This window comes from Chelonia mydas, chromosome 1 (assembly GCF_015237465.2).
Source record: "Chelonia mydas isolate rCheMyd1 chromosome 1, rCheMyd1.pri.v2, whole genome shotgun sequence".
In the NCBI taxonomy this organism is placed as follows: domain Eukaryota; kingdom Metazoa; phylum Chordata; order Testudines; family Cheloniidae; genus Chelonia; species Chelonia mydas.
Window position 1 is genome coordinate 48,698,036 of NC_057849.1, and position 26,102 is coordinate 48,724,137.

The 26,102-nt window shown below is 41.4% G+C and overlaps 1 protein-coding gene across 1 annotated transcript in view; it reads left to right on the forward strand.

The window, feature by feature from the left end:
• The window catches only part of KL (klotho), a 67,570-nt gene extending 45,035 nt beyond the window's left edge, over window positions 1-22,535 (forward strand). The window contains exons 2-5 of the mRNA XM_037892199.2: window positions 282-792; window positions 4,090-4,358; window positions 7,865-8,981; window positions 15,707-22,535. Of these exons, the coding sequence (XP_037748127.1) occupies window positions 282-792; window positions 4,090-4,358; window positions 7,865-8,981; window positions 15,707-16,044 (2,235 nt within the window). The 3' untranslated portion in view covers window positions 16,045-22,535. The remainder of the gene's footprint in view (window positions 1-281; window positions 793-4,089; window positions 4,359-7,864; window positions 8,982-15,706) is intronic.
• Window positions 22,536-26,102: the final 3,567 nt, after the last annotated feature.

Consider the following 26,102-nt stretch of genomic DNA (forward strand, 5'->3'; position numbering starts at 1 on the left):
CAGCATTATATTCAGTGCATGGAATATACACCAAATTAAGCAGATCTTGCTGCTTTTCTAAAACAAGCTCTTCTTGGATCAGTGTAATATTATCTACTCTGATTAGGATAATAGAAGTTAGCAATCATAAATCACTGAGAAGGGAATAAGACTTAGCCTAAGGATGTGAGGATAAGGCATTGCTAGTCAAATCGGAACATTAGTGATTGAATATGCTGTTGCATTTCTGTTATGCAAGACAGAATTTCTGATGCATTCATTGTAGTCTTTCTTCTCAACAGGCCCACGCCAAAGTCTGGCATCTCTACAATGATCATTTTCGTCCAACTCAAGGAGGACAAGTGTCCATTGCCCTCAGCTCCCACTGGATAAAACCTCAAGCTATGACTGAACAAGACATACAAGAATGTCAAAAATCCCTTGACTTTGTGCTGGGCTGGTTTGCTAAACCCATATTTATTGATGGTGATTACCCTCAGAGCATGAAAAATAACCTCTCATCTCTGCTGCCTGAATTCAGTGACGCAGAGAAGAAGTACATCAAGGGAACAGCTGACTTTTTTGCTCTTTCTTTTGGAGCAACACTGAGTTTCCAGCTCTTGGATTCTCAGATGAAGTTCCATCAGTTGGAATCACTAAGCCTGAGGCAGCTCCTTTATTGGATAAGCCGTGAATATAACAAGCCCAAAATATTCATTGTGGAGAACAGCTGGTTTGTCTCTGGTAGCACCAAGCGAGATGATGCCAAATATATTTATTATCTCAAGAAGTTCATTATGGAAACTTTAAAAGGTAGCTCTGTTGACAAATTAATATTATTCTCCTGACAAAACTTATGGAAAATATCCCACTAAAGCTCATTAAACAAATGCTCCAAAACTTAATTTTGGTCTTTAACGTTTACCTAGACTTTTGCTATGAAATGAGACTTCAAATCAGTTAGTTAGGTTCATTTTTATCAGTGGTTGACAAGAGTCTTTTAATGAGTGAGATATGGATGGGATTTTGTTGGTCGGGTCCTGCTCTCCTTGAAGCCAATGGCAAAACTTCTATTGATTTCAGTAAGAGGAAGTGCTGTTTGTTTAGTTATCAATGGGATTTGCTTGGAATCATTACAGGAAAACTCCAGTGATGAGTTTTAATATGTTAGCTGAATAAGAATGCACACACACACACACACACACACACACACACACACACACACACACACACACACACACACACACACACACACACACACACCCCCCCCCCCCCCCCCCCCCCCCCCGGGATAATCAAAAATTTGGATAATCCAGAGAATGGGCAAAGAGCTTTCTAACCATTATTTTAAAATGCAGAGTTGCTTTAAACTAGCTGACGCCTCCTGGAAAAGCATTAAAACGTACCCCCCTTCTTTATTTACAGCGTACATGAACCGTTACTTCTAGTAAAAAGATCCAGTTTCTAAGAATGCAGAAATGATAGTTTTAAGTTGCAACAACAGCAATACTGTACTATTTTTGAGTTGCTTGAGTTTATCGTTTCTGCATTTTAAAAAGCTGGTATTGTACTGTTTACTAGAAGTAACAGTTTGTGTACGCTATAAATAAAGAAGGAGGCTACATTTTAATGCTTTGTAATGATCCTGTGTGTGTGCTGGTTGTTTGCTTAATATGGAAAGCCAGATAATGGAGGCTTGGATAAATGGGGTTCTCCTGTAGTTTTAGAGCCTCATTCTGCTCTCACATCAGTTTAATTCTGTGGACTTCAGTGGAATTAATCCTGATTTACACTGGTCTGAGAATCAGGCCTTTGAAGTTTTAAGTAAAATTATTTTATTTTAACTAATTTTTTTTACCAATTGTTAACCTAGAATTAAAAAAATGACACCCCCCCCCCCAACTTACTTTATAACATTGACCCGTCCCATTTTCTAATACTTCTTTAATGGCAAAATACTGTAGGTTCTTTCAGTCCGGCTTCTCAACAACAACTTTTTGGGATAACTGTTCCCTGTTTCCTCCTTAATGATTATTTTTATTATACCGTACTTTTTATTACTACAAAACTTGTCATAATTGGTTTATTTATCTGTTATATGCTTCAAGGGTTTTTACAATATTAGTAGCTGAATTAAACTATTCATTCAGGTTAAATAGCTTTCATGTTACAATGGAATTTTCCTTTAATGGTATAGTGCAGATGATTTCAATTTGCCTCTCAACCGGGATAAAAGATCCTGGAATTACTACACTTGTTTCAGCTGCTTTTGCAAACACCTCACTATTACATCTAAACTAAAAGTTGAATTAACATGCAAGCCAAATGTTGTATCTAAAGTCTGGGGGATAGTGTGTACTAGAGTTATTAATTATTGCAAGTACAATGTGTTAGAGGTGTATGTGGCATTATATGGAAACTACATAGTCATATTCTTGTTAACAAAAAGGTGTTGTTTATTCAGTTTAATAAAATTATTGATATATATACATAGATCTGCACTCTCAGTGTGACTAGGGCTTAGTGGCAACATATTAAATTATAGACTATATTTTCCCTTTCAATTTGCCACTCGGTCACCAAGAAATCCATAATAAATAACAAGAACTATTATTATTTTGGAATGCCAAAAATTTGATCAACCCTTTACAGAAACAAGTAAAGATATAGTTCCTGCCCTGAAGATTGAACATGGGGGCAGGGGAAAGTATGAAGGAAGATAAAAGTAATATCAATAAGTCATGTGGTTACTCGATAAGGCATGTGCACTGCTTGATGCTTACATTGTATTTGAGACTTTTTTCCTGCTTCCAAATTTTTTTAACTCACTTCTCATAGGGAACATGGCACAAGTCACCAAACTTTTAAGGAGGGATTTTAGGAGAATTTTTGGTGTGCCAGAAAAGCAATGTAGAAGCTCTCTCTGCTGACATGCAGCAGAAGTGTAATGCTAGTCTAAGAGAAATTTTTGCTGATGCTAGTTAACAACATGACTCCACCCTGACTTTTACTCTGTTAGAACAGCAAGTGTTGTGTAAATGTGGAGGGCTTTTTAAAAAAAATCAATGTTTGCCAAACAGAAAAGAACTAATCTTCAGGGAAAGAAATATTCTAGTTTCTTTGTGAGTTTATCATGGCAAATTAAAGAGACAGCCAAATTAATCTCTTTTATAATTCCATTAGTTTAATTGGTTCAAACGGCGCTACATCAAGAATCAGTTTGGCCCCTCATATCTGATTGTAATGAGATACATTTGTAAAACTAGGAAATATGAACACTTTGACATTTGATTGTGTAAAATGTTGGCAGTGTAACTAGGCTGTGTAATGTTAAGTTCAATAGGTATCCAATTTGTGTTTACATAAGGTGGTGAGTGATGAAGCTAAATTGTGCTGGATGCTGATACAGGCCCCAGTTTAACAAAGCACTTTAAAATGTGCTTAAATGCTTCGCTAAATAGGAATGGATTTAACTTTGTGCTTAAAATTAAACACACACACTTAAGAGCTTTGTTGAATCGGGACCCTCTCTAAGAACATTTTGCTGATTCTAAGTGTTTAATATCTATAGAAATGCAAACCATTTGTAAACTCAGATTAAATCACGCAGTAGAACTTATCACAGCAATAGTAATGCTGGTATGACCCTTACATCTGTAACAGGCTTTCAACCTACTTTAGGTATGAGGGTTAATAAGTGCCAGATATTTATACCAGAAAATGGTATTCTCATCACAAATGTGAGGGGGTTTGTAAAATCAAATGAATAAAGTCTCATCAGCATTATCACTGCCACCCGCATTGCCTGGATAGTTAATGCAAATCCCTAAAAACACCAAAAAGTTGTGTTAAATTTTTCATGATAATTGCTTCAGAGTAACTTTTTTGTTTCTATATAACTTCTTGGATGTAAACTGTAAGAGTTGGATCCAAAGCCCATTAAAGTAAATTGAAGGAGTTCCACTGAATGGAATTTGAATCAAGCCTTAAGACATTTATTTATCCTGCTGCATTGTTCTAATGCTCAAATACTAGAATCGTTTTTTAAATGGTATACTCTATCTGGAAAAAATGAACAATATGAGGTCGTCTTGTTTTTTTTCTTCTCAGCCATCAGATATGATGAAGTTGATGTCTTTGGGTACACCGTTTGGTCCCTCATGGATGGCTTTGAATGGCATAGAGGATACAGCATTAGACGTGGATTATTTTATGTTGATTTTCAAAGCCATGACAAGAAGTTTTTGCCAAAGTCTTCAGCTTTGTTCTACCAAAAGCTAATAGAGAAAAATGGTTTCCCGCCTTTGCCTGAGAATCAACCCATAGATGGGAAATTTCCCTGCGACTTTGCTTGGGGAATTGTTGATAACTACATTCAGGTAAGTCTGATGACAAAGTCAATAGATGCTCCAACCAAACTGTTCTTTAAGTATATAATAATTGTATTGTGTAAGTATATAATCATTTTAACTTGGGTGATATAAGGTCTGTTACCATAATGATGTAGTGGGAACACCAATTTATTAAAGCTGCACATTTTACAGAATATCTTCCCAGCTTTCACCAGGCATCCTAAATGTGACCATGAAAGCGGGTCCAAATTTAAATATCATAAATAACAGACTTTCTAAAAACAAACACCACATAAACAAAAAACAGAAAATGTGATCTAATGTACATCTTCCTAGATCACTTACTATGTGTTCAGTTAACAAAAATACATTCTTTTTCAAATTCATTTTGGAAGATAATTATCTACTAAATTCAACACTTCCACACAAAGGTACTAATATATGAAAATGGCAAATATTGCAAGTGGCATTTTTATCTCCATAGTTTTAACAGCAGCATATGCAGTTATGATCCAAATCGATTCCTTTTAATGGCAAGAAATTTATTTAAATATACCCTTGCATTTGGAAATGTTAAAAGTCATGAAACCATCATTACGCATGTTTTCTAAAGGCCATTCCTAATTAGAGCTGCGCTCACTTTTTTTTGACAATTAGGAATTTTACAGAAAAATGCATTTTTCAGGGCTGTGAAACTAACTATTTGCAAATCTTGGTCAAATCTGGTGAATAGTTTGCCCCCCCCCACACCCCCCAAAAATGGGGAAAAAAATTAAAAAGTGAAAATCTTTTGGTTCAATAACATTGAATCATTTCATTTTAACTTTTTGTTTCAAAGTGGAATCTTGTTTTCAAATTTGCCCACTTTAAAAAACCACACCTGAAAATGACCAAAACAAATTGAAAAAACAAAAATAAATTGTTTAAAGTCAACTTAAGAGGTTTTTGGGGGGGTGGGAGGTTGGATTTTTTTTTTTTAATTTTGAAAAAAAATTGTTTTGGTTTGAATTGAACCAGGCTTCCCCCTCCCCGCGGCCTGGTAGATTGGGTTTTTTTGGTTAGCCCCCAAACTGAAAAGTCTGTTATTTGCTCAGTTCTGTTCCCAATGTGTTCATGTTTTCTGCATGTGCATTACAGCATCATTGTTAGTGACATTATGTGCTAAAAAAAAAGCAGAGAGTGTACAGGAAAATACCTTTGAAACAGGAATGGACAATTCTGCTGTGCTCCTCATTTGCCAGGCAGTGTAGTGTTGCCTCTCTCTCTGCGGCATCACTGCCCACTTGTAGCAACCAACCTGAGTCCCTCTTCTTAGCTTTAATTTCTTTTCTCCAGCTAGATCTGTTACCCCTGACAACCCTTCATGATTAAAGCCTTCATTTCACATGCAAAAATTATAGACAGGTTGTGGTCTCTTTGAAAATGTGACTGTATAATTCTCAGATACTGTTTTGTCTTCAGGGCTCCTGTAGCCACAATAAAGATGTAATGTAAAATTCAGCTCTCCGATTGGATCCAAGAGCAAAATTTTTAATTTAGATTTTTCACAAAGACAGAAACTTTCTGAAGGCTGGAGCAGGGGTGCTGGAACAATTTTTATCGTGGGAGTGCTGACAGCCATTGAACCAAGTGTAAACCCCGTGTATGATGGAACCCACTTCAAGCCAGAGGGTGCAGCAGCACCCCTGGTTCCAGCACCTCTGAGCTGGAGCATAGCTTTTTTTTTGTTTCTTATCCTAAAAGTAAGCTCTAACTTCACACTATTGAGAAACATTGCAAGCTCCTTACCTGATGCATTGATTTTTAAGAAAATTCAGCAATCCTTGTCCTTCTGGTCCCAAATAAATTGAGACTAGAAATGGCACTGCTACCTTTGGGATCAATAACAGCTGTAAAGTTACTGAGTCTGTTAGTTCAAGACACTTAAAAAAACCCTTCAGACTCTGGATATTTTCACTTCAAAAGGATATTCAAACATTTTGTGCTGTAAGGCTGAGGTAGAATGATTTGTAGATGTATCACAGTGGAAAAACATTTCTGATAGCATTCCCACAGTATTAGTGGAAATGCATGCTTTAGTAATCTACAAGGAACAATTCTCCAGAAAAGCAATTTCCCTCTGACATGCTGTTTTTTATTGCTTTCCTCTGTAAGCACAACACTGACCTCTCCAGAGAAAACAGCAAGTGATCTGCAGCTGCTCTGCACAATTCTACAGTCTCAGTTACAGGCTCAACAGTGGGTTTAGGCTGACCCTGCTTTTGAAACAAAAGGTCCAACAGGGAAACTTAGGCTCAGAGGCTTAATTTAAGAAGAAAAATAGTGGACATAGACAGATGTGTATGTAGGAACTGTGTCCAATAGTTTGAGCCTTTCCTTTGAAAGGTAAACTGGACTAGGAAGGAGAAAAAAATAATACACATCATAAAACCTTCTAAGTAACTCTTTCCCTCCCTTTAGAGTCCTTTTTATTATCATGGTATTTATTAAAAAATAAAGATGTGATGTTGTGAGACTCTGAGCATCTATATCTCTCATTGATTTCAGTGGGTAATACACGTATTCTCTAGCTCTCAAGCCCAAAAGATTTGTGGAAAATTTGCTTATTGTTGGAGAGATGCACGTTGGCATGACTCTGATATCAGAGCAAAAATATGACTCAGAAATAAACAGCTTGCTATCTTAACCAATTTCATGTCGTCAAAGCGAAGGAATGACACTTTTTAGTTCAATATGCTAGTGCAGTTAAAGGACATTTCTTTAGCAAGAAGCAAAATTCTTACCCATCAATTGTATTCATGCTGAAATTCATGCTGAAAAGAAACATATTTCTCTTTTATCACAGGTTCCAATAAGGAAACTGTTTAATTCTTCATGTTTCATTTATTACTTATTTTGTTCCACTTTAGAGGAAAAAGGAAGGCTTATTTATGGTAATTTATAGTGTACAAATAGCTCTAAAATATAGCCTTTTAAACTTTAGAGAAATTATTTTAAAAATGAGTACAGACTTTGCTGTATTATCCTTCTCTGGATTTGCTTTTTTGTCCCTGAGCAGCCCCTGATTTCCCTCACAGAACTGAGTGTTGTGGGGAGAGTGTAAACAGAAGGCATACGCTAGTACACTGCCTTTTATAAAAGTAGGGTGAAGGTGCTACATATATTTGGCATTTTCTGACCTCACAATATTAAGATGCATTCATTCATATGAGTCAGAGATGGCATCAGAGAGAGGGTTACCAGATAGCAACTGTGAAAAAACGGGACGGGGTGAGGGGTAATAGGCGCCTATATAAGAAATAGTCCCCTAAAACGGGACTGTCCCTTTAAAAATGGGACGTCTGGTCCCCCTAATTAGAGATGTATGAGGGAGATGCTGAAAGGAAAAATGTGTTCATCTTAGGAGGCAGCATCAATTAAAAGAAATAGTCTACTTGTAATTATCTTTTCATAAACCTTGTCTGATGGTTATGAATTTTCTGTATAATCAGAACTGACAATTTGAATCTTGTGTGTTTCTTTTCCCTTCTTAGGTAGACACAACCCCCGCCCAATTCCTTGACACTAATATATATGTGTGGGATGTTCACCACACGAAGAAGCTTATTAAAGTTGATGGAGTTGTTACCCCAAAACGTAAGCGTCACTGTGTTGACTTTGCTGCCATCAGACTCCAGATCTCATTGCTGCAGGAAATGCATGTCACACATTTTCATTTTTCACTGAAATGGTCTTTGATTCTCCCTTTGGGTAACCTGTCTCAAATCAACCACACATTCCTGCACTATTATCAGTGTTTTGTTAGTGAACTTCTCAGAGTTAATATAACTCCTGTTGTAGCTTTATGGCAACCTATGGCTGAGAACCAAGGGCTTCCGGTTGTGCTAGCCAAATATGGAGCCTGGGAGAACCCAGAGACAGTTCAAGCCTTTGTTGAATATGCCAAGCTGTGCTTCAAAACTCTTGGCCACCATGTCAAATTTTGGATTACAATGAATGAACCCTATGTGAGGAACCTGACATACTCTGCAGGGCATAATCTGTTGAAAGCCCATGCTAAAGCCTGGCACCTGTATGACAAAGAATTTAGAAGATTTCAGAAAGGTAAAATATCTATAGCTCTGCAAGCTGATTGGGTAGAGCCAGCCTGTCCTTTTTCCAAAAATGACCAAGAAGTTGCTGATAGAGTTCTAGAATTTGACATTGGCTGGCTTGCTGAGCCCATCTTCGGGAATGGTGACTATCCACATGTGATGAGAGAATGGCTTCACCAAAGAAACAGCATTGATTTATACAATTTTCACTTGCCTTATTTCTCTGAAGAAGAAAAGAAATTAATCCAAGGCTCATTTGATTTTTTTGCCTTAAGTCATTACACTACTGTTCTTGTGGACTGGGAAAAAGAAGATGCACTGAAGTATGATCACTATCTTCAAGTTCAAATGATAAAAGACATCACATGGCTGAACTCCCCAAGCAGAGCCGCAGTGGTGCCCTGGGGATTGCGCAAAATGCTCAAGTGGGTTAAATCCAAGTATGGGGATGTCCCAGTTTATATTATAGCCAATGGAATTGATGATGATCAGAATATGGTTCAAGATAAACTGAGAGTATATTACATACAAAATTATATCAATGAAGCTTTAAAAGGTAAGGAATCCATGAAAAGTTTATACACTGAAAGTACTAGCATAAATTTTGGCAAAGCATATGACTGGGAAAAAAAATTGGCATCTAACAGCATCTAACATGTAGTGATGCTGTAGTTTATAATGGATAACTTATTCTATGGTACATAAATCTACTGTTGTTGTTAAGCAGTAGGAAGACAGAACTACTTCCACATGTTCTTAATAAAGCAGAAGAGGAAAAATATATCTTTAAATAACTGGTGTGAATAGCTTCAAAATCTGCCCATGAGATTCCTACCCTCCTCCCCATCCCTCGACTACTCCTTTCATCATCTCTTTTGGTGCTTCTTCCTCTTTCCCCTCTCTGTTCGAGTACCACGGGCCTCAGTCCACAGTCCCTTCCTTTTCTCCCTGCACCTTATTCATGGGTGATGTCCTCTCCTCACACCAATTCACCAGTCTACCTCTGCGTACTATTTCGGACCAGTGCTACATATATAACTGTCTCTCCAGCACACCATCTTGGGTGGCCTGTCTTCAATTCAAGCTAAGCATGGCCAAAACCAAACTCTTAATACTTTCTCTGTGATTGCTGACAACACCATCATCCTGCCTGTCATTCATGCTTTCAACCTTGGGGTCACTTTTAATTCCTCCTCCTCCTTCTCCCTGCCCATTTAGGCCATCACCAAGTCTTGCCACTACATCTTTCACAATTTATAAAAATTCAGTCCGTCCTGTCTTTGCTGCTGGCTAAAACACTTGTGCATTCCCTTGTCTCTTCATGTGATTGTGTCATGTAGGGTATCACTCCCACTGTCCCTCCAGAACACACATTATCTTTCCAGTCACAACACAGAAGCCCCATTTTCACATCTCTGTACTAGCTCCCCTTGCTCTCTGTATTAAGTTAAAACTTGCCCTTGCCATCAAGACCTTACACTTGCTTTTACACATCTACCCTAAGAGAGAAGTGGAGGCAAAAAACCTAACTGGCTTCAAGACTGAGTTTGATAAGTTTATGGAGGAGATGGTATGATGGGACTGCTTACCATAGCATGTGGCCCATCAATGGCTGCCAGTAGCAAAAATCCTCAACGGCCAGAGATGGGACACTAGATTGGGAGAGCTCTGAGTTACTGCAGAGAATTCTTTCCCAGGTATCTGCTTGGTGGGTCTTGCCCACACTCTCAGGGTCTTAATTGATTGCCATATTTGGGGTTGGGAAGGAATTTCCTCCCCACCCCCAGTCAAACTGGCAGAGACCCTGGGGTTTTTTCGCCTTCCTCTGCAGTATGGGGCACGTAGGGTGACCAGACAGCAAGTGTGAAAAATCGGGATGGGGGTGGGGGTAATAGGAGCCTATATAAGAAAAAGACCCAAAAATTGGGATTGTCCCTATAAAATCAGGACATCTGGTCACCATAGGGGCATGGGTCAAGTGCAGGTTTAAACTAGTGTAAATGGTGAATTCTTTGTAGCTTGAAGTCTTTAAATCATGATTTGAGGACTTCTCTCACTAAGCCAGAGGTTAGGGGGTCTATTTCAGGAGTGAGTGGGTGAGGGTCTGTGGCCTGCAATGTGCAGGAGATCAGACTAGATGAGAATGATGATCCCTTCTGACCATAAAGCCTATGAGTCTCATGTTTTCTTCCACACTGTCCATACACTTGAAATGAGTTCTCAGCGTATGTTTGCACTACAGTAGGAGATGTGATTGCACCATGTTTAGACATACCTGAGCTAGCTTTTAATGTAGCAAGTGTGTGTACTAGCTGCAGGCTGTAGGATCCTGCCTGGGACCCTGGGTAGTTATTTGGACAGCTAGACCACACTGAAGTTCGCTTTGTTGTGGCTTTGGTACCCATGCTGATTGCAGTGTAGACATTCCCTTACTCTTCCCTCATTCAGAGCTCTCCAAAACTCGTGGTGCTTCCATGAGGTAGGAACCAGATTTTTAAAGGTATTTAGGTGCCTAGTGCAGAGGTGGGCAAACTACGGCCCACAGGCCACATATGGCCCGTGGGACTGTCCTACCCAGACCCTGAGCTCCCAGTTGAGGAGGCTCACCACCGGCCCCTCCCCTGCTGTTTCCCCTCCCACACAGTTATGACGTCACACGGGCAGCGGGGCTACAAGCTATTACCGCTCTGAGCGGCATGGTAAGGGGGCGGTGGTGGTGCATGCGGCGGTGGGGCGGGAGGGTTGGGTAGCAGGTCCCCGGGGGGCAGTCAGGGGGCAGGGGGCTGTTAGGGGCGGCGGAGGTTCTGGGGTGGTCAGGGGTCGGGGAACAGGGTGGGGTTGGATAGGTTGGGGAAGTCAGGGGACAGAGAGCGGGGGGGGGGGGTTGGATAGGGGGTGGAATCCCGGGGGGGGGGTCAGTTTGGGGCGGAGGGTCCCAGGAGCAGGCAGTCAGGGGATGGGAAGTGGGAGGGGGCAAATAGAGGGTGGGGGCCAGGCTGTTTCGGGGGCACAGGCTTCCCTACATATAGTTTCACACCCCGATGTGGCCCTAAGGTCAAAAGTTTGCTCACCCTGGCCTAGTGGGATTTTTAAAAGCATCTACGCACCTAATATCCATTGAAATCATGAGTTTTAGGCACCTAGTCATGAATGCACAAAAGGACCTAGGTGCCTAAGTCCCTGTTCTAGTGTCTAACTCCTTTTGTGCATTTAGCCTATAGATGATTTTGAAAAGCCTACTAGGCATCTAAATACTTTTTAAAATCTGGCCCTAAGATTCTTGAGGTAGGGCTATGTTTTTATGTGTCTTGTACTATATGTAAGCACATCTCTGCCAAATAAATAATAATACTTACCACTTGCGTAGCATTATTTAATCCTCAGAGCTTTACAGAGCTAATTAATTCTTATAACAGCCCTCAGGTAAATATTGCTACCTTATTTTACAGATGGGGAAACTAGGACAAAGGGGTTAAGCACCTTGCCCAGAGAGTGTTATTCTCAGAGCCAGGATGAGAATTCAGGAGTTACTAGCTCTCAGTCCTCTGCTCAGAAAACTAGAAGATGCTTCTTAAATTTAAATTGCGATTTTTGAGGTTTTGTAGTGTTTATTGTTTTCTTCCATATGTTTGGATTGCTTAGTCTAGTGAGACAATACTAGTGCCTGGAAATCAGTCTGTCACCTGGGAATATATTTACAGGGCTAAATTTAGCATGATTGAATGGGCTTGATGATACAAATCAATCCAGAAACTAGTCATCTATCTACTAAGCATTTTTTTTTTGGCTAAATTACTGCCTATGTATCGCAGGGTGGACAAGATACATCTCATGATCCAAATTCAGCCCACAGATTTCTAATAGGCAGTCTGTGACTAACCTCCTTTTAAATAAGCAGGTGTGGTCTGTGAAGAAGCATGACTCACAATAGATTGCATATGGGGATTTGTAGGGTCTGTTGGCCACGCTCCCGTATCAATAGTGAGGGAGACTGCATTTTCTCCCTTTCTACGCACCACAGGTTCTGGTTCCTAGGGAGCTGCCAAATCGGCTTGGGTTTGATCTTGCTGTATCAAGTAGAAAATAATATTCTTGCTGTTGATCTGAGTAAAAAGCAAAATATTTTTTATTTGAGACACAGTATTCTAAAATATCTGCTTCAGGTAAAGTAACCAAATTCATCAGACAGTCGGCGCAGTGTTTCAGGAATAGCTTTTTCCTCTCCCAGCTAAATTAAATACTGCTCCATTTGTCCTGCTTTTATATGTTGTTCTAATTGCCCCACCACAGCTAAACCTCTACTATTTCCAGTGGATTGCTTGACCCCCCTGCCGTCCTCCCACAGGCCTATATCAGAGGCTTGCCACTGTAAATGGGCAAGCTCCTCCCGGTGATCACTGAAGGACACGGCTGTGTTTGTAAGGAGTGACACAGTGCAGCCTGTGAACAGCACATCAGGATGGAAAATACTCTCGTACAAACAGCACAAAACATAACAAAACTTAGTTCTCACAAAACTAAGTGATTGGGCAACAAAATGGCAAATGAAATTTAATGTGGATAAATGTAAAGTAATGCACGTTGGAAAAAGTAACCCCAACTATACATACAATATGATGGGGAATAATTTAGCTACAACTAATCAGGAGAAAGATCTTGGAGTCATTGTGGATAGTTCTCTGAAGACGTCCATGCAGTGTGCAGCGGCAGTCAAAAATGGAAACAGCATGTTAGGAATCATTAAAAAAGGGATAGAGAATAAGACGGAGAATAACTTATTGCCCTTATATAAATCTATGGTATGCCCACATCTTGAATACTGTGTACAGATGTGGTTCCCTTATCTCAAAAAAGATATACTGGCATTAGAAAAGTTTCAGAAAAGGGCAACTAAAATTATTAGGGGTTTGGAACGGGTCCCATATGAGGAGAGATTAAAGAGGCTAGGACTTTTTAGCTTGGCAAAGAGGAGACTAAGGGGGATATGATAGAGATATATAAAATCATGAGTGGTGTGGAGAAAGTGAATAAGGAAAAGTTATTTACTTGTTCCCATAATAGAAGAACTAGGGGCCACCAAATAAAATTAATGGGTAGCAGGTTTAAAACAAAAAGAAGTTCTTCACTCAGCGCACAGTCAACCTGTGGATCTCCTTGCCTGAAGAGGTTGTGAAGGCTAGGACTATAACAGGGTTTAAAAGAGAACTGGATAAATTCATGGAGGTTAAGTCCATTAATGGCTATTAGCCAGGATGGGTAAGGAATGGTGTCCCTAGCCTCTATTTGTCAGAGGGTGGAGATGGATCGCAGGAGAGAGATCACTTGATCATTATTTGTTAGGTTTCACTCCCTCTGGGGCACCTGGCATTGGCCACGGTTGGTAGACAGGCTACTGGGCTGGGTGTACCTTTGGTCTGACCCAGTACAGCTGTTCTTATGTTAAATATTGCACCAGATCATGCCTCCAAGAGCTGCATGCCTGAGGTATTTCCAGTGGATTTCATTTCCCTTAGGCTGATGAGATGTGGTGGTGTGGTTACTGCATTATATGGGTTTCTAGGTTGTATGTTCCCCCTTGCAGAGTTATATGGAGATACCGCAGGCATCACATAAGGCATGAGAGGTTTGTACTCAAGTTCCACCTTCTGTGGAAGTACGATCTCAAAGGTGGGGAAGCAGCGATCTGCAGCTCATAGCCTATGTGACTCATAGGTTATGACCTGCAGCCAGCTGCTTCCCCGCCTTTGAGATCCATCGTCATTGGGATGCAAAATGCAGAGTGGGAGCCACATGCTGGGCATAGGGAAGCTGCCAAGTGAATTCCCCACTGGATGGTAGGAGGTCAGGGGTGCTGGAACCAGGAACAAGGGGGCCAGAGGCAGATTAGGGGTTTATGGGGCCTGCCAAGTGAATTCCCCACTGGATGGTAGGAGGGCAGGGGTGCTGGAACCAGGGACAAGGGGGCCAGAGGCAGATTAGGGGTTTATGGGGCCTGTGCTAAGGGGCAATTTACTGCCAGCGTTACACACCAGCCTTACTAATTGCCTCACCCCAGTCTGACTCTCCTTGCCAGCTGCACAGCCTGCTGCCAAGAAGTCTGTATGTTTCAGTAAGAGCCTTGTCCTGCAAACACTTGTGCACATGCATAACTTTACTTCTGAGAGCTGAGATACACTGTGAGATGATGTCAGCTGAATAGTCCATGTGTGACAGGTCCTGATTCAGCAGGGTACTTAAGCACATGCCTAACTTGACTTCAGTGGGTCTGCTCATGTGTTTAAAGCTAGACTTGTGCTTAAGTACATTACTGACTCAGTTAATGACTCAGGTCTCCTCAGTCCAAAATCACAGGGCAATATGAGGAGATGGGGTTGATACACATAGCATGTCCTGGAATGATTTCTGATGTTATGGAGCAGGATTTACCAGTTGAGGAAGGTTACATTGACTATTCCAACTGCACCCTTCCCCTCATGTTGCATCCGATGAAGTGAGCTGTAGCTCACGAAAGCTTATGCTCAAATAAATTCATTAGTCTCTAAGGTGTCACAAGTCCTCCTTTTCTTTTTGCGAATACAGACTAACACGGCTGCTACTCTGAAACCTGTCATGTTAGTGTGTATGCTCTCCTGGTGCCACAAGCAGGAGTGATTGATGTGACACTCCCCTTTTGCCATTTGGAAGCACTGTGTAAAGAGCTTGATTGTGTTCACCATATTTATCTTCACTGCTGGGGGCATGAGTAAGCAGAGAAAATTTTAAAAATCCCAACCCCGAAACAACATATCAGGCAGAAAATTATGAAAACTGCTTTTGTCATGCCTTTAAAAAAGATAATTTCACTGGCTGAATTCTGTGATGGATTCCGTGCCCTAGGTTTCACTCCCTTGAATGAAGATGTATTCATTGACCATACAGATTATACTTTATACTATAAGTTTATGTCTGTGCATGGGTATACTACTGTTTGTTTTATACAAACAGATCCATACCTGCATTAATAGGCCAACCATTACCCCAGAGTGACCATATATATTTTAATTAAAAGGAAAAATTGTGTGGTGATCACGCTGTATGGTAATTGTCATCAAATGCTCACTTTTGAATGATAACCTCTTAATGTATGTATGCATATCTATCTTCCCTCTCTATGGAGATGAGTTCAAATCTGGGTTTGGCTTTGAACTTCCTCAGCAACATACAGTAGTACACAGCATTGTTCTTAAATAAATTAATAACTGATTTATTTTCCTTTCCCCTCCCCTTTTTTTTCTTTTGCAGCATACACCCTGGATAATGTCAATCTACGGGGATATTTTGTCTATTCTTTCAATGACAGGACTGCTCCCAAATATGGCCTCTATCGTTACATTGCTAATCAGTATGAGCCGAAGCCTTCCATGAAACATTACAGAGAGATAATTGACAATAATGGTTTTCCCAGTTCAGAAACTCCTGATAGACTGTGTCCAGAAATGCCTGTCTTGTGCCCTGAATGCAACTTTTTCCAAACCAGAAAATCTTTATTAGCTTTTATATCTTTTATATTTTTTGCTTTTATTGTTACTGTATTCTTCATTATTTACTACTCTAGGAGGATTGAAAGAAGGTATAAATAGTGCTGCCCCTTCGCATACAGCACTCGCTACTCCTCCGTCTGCATTCCCTTGGGAATTCTGAAATAATGGCACACAAGGTTGTAATCACTTCAATACTAGGGAACCATTTGCACTGTGTAATACTGTGAAGCACTGAAGCTGAAAATGGATTGTGAACATAGGGCCCTGAAATCCTTCTCTGTGTTTTCATACCTTTGGTTTATGACAGATCCTTGATTGTTGTCATCAAATTTATCTCAGGACTTTGATTGAGGCCCTTTATTTGGGTAGGTTTTTTTCCACTTTGGGGGGGAGAGTTAGCTCAGTGGTTTGAGCATTGGCCTGCTAAACCCAGGGTTGTGAGTTCAATCCTTGAGGGGGCTATTTAGGGATCTGGGGCAAAAATTGGGGTTTGGTCCTGCTTTGAGCAGGGGGTTGGATTAGATGACCTCCTGAGGTCCCTTCCAACCTGAGATTCTATGATTCTAAGGGTATTTTTAAAAAAGGCCTACAATTAGCCTGATGATGGAGACACAAACAAAGGTGTTAACTTAGATGTAAATTGGTTTTGGTTTTATTTTAAGACCTAGAGTAGTGGAAAAATACAGATGTGGAGTTCTCAGGGTGAAAGATTGATAGGAAACAAAAGAAACCATCTCCCCAAACCAGGTGTTATGGCACCTGATACAAAACAAACACATAATTTAAATGATCAGGAAAGTAGAGACTCAACAACTATTTGTATCAAAAGGGAAAGGAGAGTCTTCTTGCTAAAGCAGAGGACAGGGAGTGAAGAGATTGGGATTTTTCCCCCTGCTGTGCTGGTGACTTTGGGTAAATCACTTAACTGCAAAGGAGGCTGCTGATCCCACACTCCCTTCCTGCTCTGTCTCCATTGGTGCTGTCACCTTGCCAGTCTACTGCCCTGGCTCCAAGCTGTGGAGCATGATCCAGCTCCGCCTTGCTGTGTCTAACCTGAAGAATCCAACGGGAAACAGCAGCAAGGGGAATTGACTCATGTTTGAAGGGCAGTAAAGGTGGTTCCTGGCAAGGGGATAGGCAGTGTTTAATTTATGCCAGGGCTGAGCCTCAGCACCTCTAGGTGTGGCAGTTCATAGCCCCGCCAGCTCTGGGCTTGCTGCATCAGTTATGAAAGTAAAAAAAATTGCTTGAACCCTGGCACCTAATTGCTTGAGCCCCGGTACCTCTTCCCTTACAAATTAAGCACTGGGGGTAGGGTTCATGCCTTGGAGATAAGGGAGAGTTAAAGACAATTAAAGGTTCTTTTGTTTGGTGAAGGGGGAGAGTAGTAACGGTGAAGGCTATGGGATGCTCCCAGTTGACAAAGGGAGAACTGCACTTACCTTTGCTGTGGTTGATAACAGGAAAATGTATGTCTTTTGGGGGTGCAGGGGGCAAATGCAGCATGTTCCCATACCACCACCTAGTAACCAGAACCTTTTCCTCCTACTTGTGCACCTTCCCCCAACGTTAAAAAACAAAACTGGCAATTAACCATTTCCCAGGTTCCCATTGGTTAGCAAACTGTGGAATGATTTGAGGAAGGGCTTTGTTTGAGACTGAATTATGTTGGGTCTGGAGGCTTTAAGCCTTTAAATTTCACACCTCTACCCTGGCAACCTGCTGCCTTGTTTGCCAAGGATTTAAGTCTTGCATCCCTTGCTTTTGAAGCTCACTTATCTATTCTCCAAGAGCTTGACCCAACTCCCATTGGAGTCTTTTCCATGGATTGTAATGGGAATTGGATCAGGCGTTGATCGCACTCAGATCCAGAAATGAGCGACTTTCTCTTCTCTTTCAATGGAATAAATTAGCACACACACACACACACAAAAAGCAACATTGTTTCTTAATAGAATCATAGAAATTAGAGACTGGAAAAGCCCTAAGGTAATTTTGCCTATCTGACTTATGAATCAGTATATTAGGAGCCCACTGTGCATAATGCAGAACAGTGATTGTTTTCTCTATCTCCGTGTTTGCATTGTCATCAGATGCGTTTATGCTTCTATTTCTATTTTGCCACATGAGTTATGTTCATCACTGGAGAGTATTTTTTAATCTAATATGCTCTGTGTCAATTATAAGTAGTTTATCCAGCAGAAGCTGATGTTGCTGTATTGAATGTGAATGTTTATCTACTGTAAATTGAAATTTATATGTGAAACATGCCTACTTTCATTTGCAAACTAGATTACATTTCTTTCTTATTTAGGTTATGTACAGAAATAGAAAATAGTTATTGTTCAATCAAAGTGATTAATATGTTTGTATTTTAGTTTCAGACTTACAATAGTCTCCATTTGCACTAATATATATATATATTTTGCTATGAGGATTCAAGTGACAAATTCTGGGTAGGTGATAAAGTATAGAAAATGTATATTAGCCTCGAAAAGTTTGCTGAAGGAGAATATATTTTAAAATTTTACTGTGTGTTGTTTCTACGTTTACCTGCTGCCATATGGCGCTGCATGGACTGCAATACAAAGAGATGGTTCTTGCTGAATATATGGAGAGCTATATAGATTTCTCCATGTCATTGTAAAGAGTCACCTATTTACATATTTAACATATAGCTTATTTCATGGTGTCAGGTGGAAAACTCAGCTGATGGTGAGAAGGACAATATTTAATATATACATGGCCAAATATATCTATGTGCTAGTTTTCCTTTCTATAACTATGCTAGAATAATAAATACTGGGCCTGATTTTTAGAGTCAGTGAGCATGTGCAGCTCTCACTGACTGCATTGTGTGTGTGCGTATGCTGAGTACCTCTGAAAATCCTAACCCAAAACAAGTATTTTATATTCTTACTCTCTTCCCCACTGGGTGGCTGTTTAAAATGTGTATTTATCATGCAGCTATTTCACTACCTAGGAATGATCAATGTGTTACTATCTTGAGCTAGTCATTTGTGAAGCCACATTTTGAAATGTTGGGGGCAGTGGGAGGCCAGAAGTGAGAAGGCATGAAAGCTGCATTCACATTGAGGGGAAATAAACAGAGTCACAAAAAGATGGCAGGGGACATGTCTGTTTCCCTTATCTGAGTCAGTGATTGCACCAATGGTGCAATAACTGCACCAACGTGTAATAACACCTGCACCATAAAAAAAACCAACCTAATTCCTAAACTGCATTTATACAGAGCAAGACATTTAGGATGGACTAGACATAGTAAGAATGTATAAAGTCTTCTCACAAGTAGTGATAGGATAAATGTGTTTGGTGTAGACTGGACTAAGTCCAGCTTACAAGAAGTGGAAGATTGGACAAATGACCAAGGATGAGTATAAAAATATTGATCGGGCATGCAGGAGTGACATCAGGAAGGCCAAATCACACCTGGAGTTGCAGCTAGCAAGAGATGTTAAGAGTAACAAGAAGGGTTTCTTCAGATATGTTAGCAACAAGAAGAAAGTCAAGGAAAGTGTGGGCCCCTTACTGAATGAGGGAGGCAACCTAGTGACAGAGGATGTGGAAAAAGCTAATGTACTCAATGCTTTTTTTTTTTTGCCTCTGTCTTCACGAACAAGGTCAGCTCCCAGATTACTGCACTGGGCAGCACAGCATGGGGAGGAGGTGACCAGCCCTCTGTGGAGAAAGAAGTGGTTCGGGACTATTTAGAAAAGCTGGACGTGCACAAGTCCATGGGGCCGGATCCGTTGCATCCGAGAATACTAAAGGAGTTGGCGGATGTGATTGCAGAGCCATTGGCCATTATCTTTGAAAACTCATGGCGATCGGGGGAAGTCCCAGACGACTGGAAAAAGGCTAATGTAGTGCCCATCTTTAAAAAAGGGAAGAAGGAGGATCCGGGGAACTACAGGCCAGTCAGCCTCACCTCAGTCCCTGGAAAAATCATGGAGCAGGTCCTCAAGGAATCAATTCTTAAGCACTTAGAGGAGAAGAAAGTGATCAGGAACAGTCAGCATGGATTAACCAAGGGCAAGGCATGCCTGACTAATCTAATTGCCTTCTATGACGAGATAACTGGTTCTGTGGATGAAGGGAAAGCAGTGGACGTGTTGTTCCTTGACTTTAGCAAAGCTTTTGACACTGTCTCCCACAGTATTCTTGCCAGCAAGTTAAAGAAGTATGGGCTGGATGAATGGACTATAAGGTGGATAGAAAGCTGGCTAGATTGTCGGGCTCAACGGGTAGTGATCAATGGCTCCATGTCTAGTTGGCAGCCGGTATCAAGTGGAGTGCCCCAAGGGTCGGTCCTGGGGCTGGTTTTGTTCAATATCTTCATAAATGATCTGGAGGATGGCGTGGATTGCACCCTCAACAAGTTTGCAGATGACACTAAACTGGGAGGAGTGGTAGATACGCTGGAGGGTAGGGATAGGATACAGAGGGCCCTAGACAAATTGGAGGATTGGGCCAAAAGAAATCTGATGAGGTTCAACAAGGACAAGTGCAGAGTCCTGCACTTAGGACGGAAGAATCCAATGCACCGCTACAGACTAGGGATCGAATGGCTCAGCAGCAGTTCTGCAGAAAAGGACCTAGGGGTTACAGTGGATGAGAAGCTGGATATGAGTCAACAGTGTGCCCTTGTTGCCAAGAAGGCCAATGGCATTTTGGGATGTATAAGTAGGGGCATTGCCAGCAGATCGAGGGACGTGATCATTCCCCTCTATTTGACATTGGTGAGGCCTCATCTGGAGTACTGTGTCCAGTTTTGGGGCCCACACTACAAGAAGGATGTGGAAAAATTGGAAAGAGTCCAGCGGAGGGCAACAAAAATGATTAGGGGACTGGAACACATGACTTATGAGGAGAGGCTGAGGGAACTGGGGATGTTTAGTCTACGGAAGAGAAGAATGAGGGGGGATTTGATAGCTGCTTTCAGCTACCTGAAAGGGGGTTCCAAAGAGGATGGCTCTAGACTGTTCTCAGTGGTAGCAGATGACAGAACAAGGAGTAATGGTCTCAAGTTGCAGTGGGGGAGATTTAGGTTGGATATTAGGAAAAACTTTTTCACTAGGAGGGTGGTGAAACACTGGAATGCGTTACCTAGGGAGGTGGTGGAATCTCCTTCCTTAGAAGTTTTTAAGGTAAGGCTTGACAAAGCCCTGGCTGGGATGATTTAAATGGGGATCGGTCCTGCTTTGAGCAGGGGGTTGGACTAGATGACCTCCTGAGGTCCCTTCCAACCCTGATATTCTATGATTCTATGATTCTAAGTATAGGATTGTTTAGAGTTCCATGGTTAGGTTGGCGTTTTGCCAGATGACCATGCTGTGCCATTTTAAAAATCACTATAGTGAAAATTTGCACCCCTGAAATCAGTAGAGGCTGAGCACCATTAAACTAAATTAACTGATCAAATATCTGCAATCATTGCAGGTTCTTCCGATACTTAGATTAGGTGATATTGTAGTTGGTGAGTGGCAAATGTTGAGTTTTCTAATGGTGCTTACTGACTATCTAGGATAAGTAAATCAGGGACTCATTACAGTGACGTAAGAGAAACATTATCCCATACAATAATGCTGCTAGCACCTGTGGAAATAATACAGCCTTTTGTGCTCTTACTTTCAAAACTGACTTTAAATACCCCTGCAGAACACTGACCTCATGGATTCAATATAAATATATGCAGAAATATTTTCCACAATATCCTATCTACTTCAGTACATGTGCAGGCTGTTTTAAAACTGAGCAATCTCTTTTTAAATAAGATAGGAGTGACCAAAAGAAAGTTCTTGGCCAAATAAGACCAAATAAGCACTTATAAAGTGCTTTACCTTTTCAGAACACTGTACAAATCTGAGTGAATTAATTCCGCACCTTTAACATGGAGCGGTGGCCCCGGCAAACTACAGGTTGATTTGGTAGAGCACATGCCAGGGTATAGACTCAGCAGTCTACTTCATTTTATGGACATTAGGAGCCATTCTCAGACTTCTTGAAAATTGCCCAAATAGCCCTTCAATGGTCCAAGATTGGACACCGCTCCCCTAAGTCTTGGGCAACATTTGCACTGTGCTCCTGCAGACTGATTCAGCTCCTCCTCCGTAATCAGGGTGTAATACAGATGGAATTTTTTTGCTTTTGATATTTATTTGTAAATGGTGATTTAGCACTGTTCTGTGAAGAGAGCATCTATAGTATCTTGTGCCATGACGGGACAGCAACCAGATTTTAATTTTTAAACAAACAGAACACTATTATAAAAATAGAGTGAGATCTAAACATAGCATAATACTTTAGTTTTGAAAATTAACAAGCTTTTGCACCTGAGATAGTTGGTGTTGATAGGCTGTGTGAAATGCATATGCTCATGTTTTTAATTGTGCTAATAGAATGTACATTATTGCCAATTTACTGAAAGTTACAGCTCAAACACTGTTGTAAAATATGAAATTATATTTTGATCCAAAATATTTTTGTGATACAGGTGGAAATCTGCTGTTTTTGTTTCCTGGGGCAGGCTGTAAAGAATGAATGCTAATAGAAAGTATTTTCAAAATGTATGCAGTATATGTTGTATTTATGTTGTTGCTATTATTGGAGTTACTCTGTACCCCAAGCCCCTAGGGTGCCAGTAGCATTCCCAGTGTACCACGTCTCAGAGGCAAGCACTGTAGGTGCTTCAGCAGCGAGGCCTTGTAGGAGGTAGACCTGGTGAGTTCCAATAACCACCCAAACTCATGGCTAAGGGAAAGGTTTTTACTAAGGATGGCGGGAAAGGGACAGATTGCAGATACCCTAGATACAGAGGCTTCAACAATTGCAGTTCAAAGTGAGCAATAGCAGCTCTCGTTTGGATGCCAGGGCCAGTCCAATCCAGAGTCAGGGCTCTTCAGCCCTAGTGCCTGTGGTGCTATCTCCAGCTCAGTCTTTATTTCTAGCAAATAAGTGCTTGCAGGTTTCCAGGCCAGGCTCATTTATTGTCTTTCACTGGGGCCTCTCGGCACTGGCTCCCTGCCCAGCAGTTGCTGGGCCCCTGTAAGCCCCACACAAACCTGCCTAGCTGTAATGTCCGGAGTCACAGCCTGTTCCACGTGCAGCTCTGCATCTGTTCTTGCTTCCAGTTTCTTTCCAGTTCTCCGCTTGTCATGTGGCTGCTGTTTAAATTTCCAAAGAGGCTCTGGCCACCTCCTGGTTCAGGAGGATCTTTCCCCTTCTTACCCGACCAGGGGAAAGGAGAGTGCAGTGGGGAAGGGCCTGATGGCAGTTGTAGTCCCCTGCTTTGCAGCTCCAGGAGGGGGACAATGCCCTCACTTAGAAATAGAATCAAACTTACTGTACATCACATACTGCAAACTTTATTTTAATTGTACATCTGCCAGTTTCCTGTTTACAACAAAAAGAGTACGGGCCTTTTAGTGCCCTGTGTAAAGCTTTAGTGGCAGGATTTTTAGGATAATTTTTAATTAACCCTGTTAGTTACTTTTCTACTACCACAACATTAACAAAAAGAAAAGGAGTACTTGAGGCACCTTAGAGACTAACAAATTTATTTGAGCATAAGCTTTCATGAGCTACAGCTCACTTCATCGGATGCATGCAGTGGAAAATACAGTGGGGAGATTTTATATACACAGAGAATATGAAACAATGGGTGTTACCATACACACTGTAACAAGAGTGATCGGGTAAGGTGAGCTATTACTAGCAGGAGAGAATAATCTTTTAATAAACTTTTGTAGTGATAATCAAGGTGGGCCATTTCCAGCAGTTGACAAGAACGTGTGAGGAACAGTGGGGGGGGGGGGGGGATAAACATGGGGAAATAGTTTTACTTTGTGTAATGACAGGTTTCAGAGTAACAGCCGTGTTAGTCTGTATTCGTAAAAAGAAAAGGAGTACTTGTGGCACCTTAGAGACTAACCAGTTTATTTGAGCATGAGCTTTCGTGAGCTACAGCTCACTTCATCGGATGCATAGCATATCGTGGAAACTGCAGAAGACATTATATACACACAGAGACCATGAAACAAAACTTCCTCCCACCCCACTCTCCTGCTGGTGACAGCTTATCTAAAGTGATCATCAAGTAGGGCCATTTCCAGCACAAATCCAGGTTTTCTCACCCTTTCCCCCCCCCACACACACACATACAAACTCACTCTCCTGCTGGTAATAGCCCATCCCTCTTTGAAACCTCTCTTTATAATGCACATGATAATCAAGGTGGGTCATTTCCAGCACTAATCCAGGTTTTCTTACTTTCTTACTTTTCTTACTTTTCTTTCTGTACCACATACCACACAACAGAACCACTAACCCAGGAACCTATCCTTGCAACAAAGCCCGTTGCCAACTGTGCCCACATATCTATTCAGGGGACACCATCACAGGGCCTAACAACATCAGCCACACTATCAGAGGCTCGTTCACCTGCACATCCACCAATGTGATATATGCCATCATGTGCCAGCAATGCCCCTCTGCCATGTACATTGGTCAAACTGGACAGTCTCTACGTAAAAGAATAAATGGACACAAATCAGATGTTAAGAATTATAACATTCATAAACCAGTCGGAGAACACTTCAATCTCTCTGGTCACGCAATCACAGACATGAGGGTCGCTATCTTAAAGCAAAAAAACTTCAAATCCAGACTCCAGCGAGAAACTGCTGAATTGGAATTCATTTGCAAATTGGATACTATTAATTTGGGCTTGAATAGAGACTAGGAGTGGCTAAGTCATTATGCAAGGTAGCCTGTCTCCCCTTGTTTTTTTCCTGCAAAACCCCCCCCCCCCCAAGACGTTCTGGTTAAACTTGGATTATTGCTGTGCACATTGTAAGATGAGCTATTGCCAGCAGGAGAGTGAGTTTGTGTGTGTGGTTTTTGGAGGGGGGTGTGGGGGGGGGGTGAGAAAACCTGGATTAGTGCTGGAAATGACCCACCTTGATTATAATGTGCATTATAAAGAGAGGTTTCAAAGAGGGATGGGCTATTACCAGCAGGAGAGTGAGTTTGTATGTGTGTGTGGGGGGGGGGAAGGGTGAGAAAACCTGGATTTGTGCTGGAAATGGCCCTACTTGATGATCACTTTAGATAAGCTGTCACCAGCAGGAGAGTGGGGTGGGAGGAAGTTTTGTTTCATGGTCTCTGTGTGTATATAATGTCTTCTGCAGTTTCCACGATATGCTATGCATCCGATGAAGTGAGCTGTAGCTCACGAAAGCTCATGTTCAAATAAACTGGTTAGTCTCTAAGGTGCCACAAGTACTCCTTTTCTTTTTGTGTAATGACACATCCACTCCCAGTCTTTATTCAAGCCTAAGTTAATGGTGTCCAGTTTGCAAATTAATTCCAATTCAGCAGTCTCTTGTTGGAGTCTGTTTTTGAAGTTTTTTTTTTGAAAAGCAGCATCACTTGCACCATAACCTCAGCCGTGCAGAACACAATGCCATCCACAGCCTCAAAAACAACTCTGACATCATAATCAAAAAGGCTGACAAAGGAGGTGCTGTCCTCATCATGAATAGGTCGGAATATGAACAAGAGGCTGCTTGGCAGCTCTCCAACACCACATTCTACAAGCCATTACCCTCTGATCCCACTGAGGGTTACCAAAAGAAACTACATCATCTGCTCAAGAAACTCCCTGAAAAAGCACAAGAACAAATCCGCACAGACACACCCCTAGAACTCCGATAAGGGGTATTCTGTCTCCTACCCAAGATCCATAAACCTGGAAATCCTAGACGCCCCATCATCTCAGGCATTGGCACCCTGACAGCAGGATTGTCTGGCTATGTAGACTCCCTCCTCAGGCCCTACGCTTCCAGCACTCCCAGCTATCTTCGAGACACCACAGAATTCCTGAGGAAACTACAATCCCTCGGTGATCTTCCTGAAAACACCATCCTAGCCACTATGGATGTAGAAGCCCTCTACACCAACATTCCACACAAAGATGGACTACAAGCCATCAGGAACAGTATCCCCGATAATGTCACGGCAAACCTGGTGGCTGAACTTTGTGACTTTGTCCTCACCCACAACTATTTCACATTTGGGGACAATGTATACCTTCAAATCAGCGCACTGCTATGGGTACCCGCATGGCCCCACAGTAT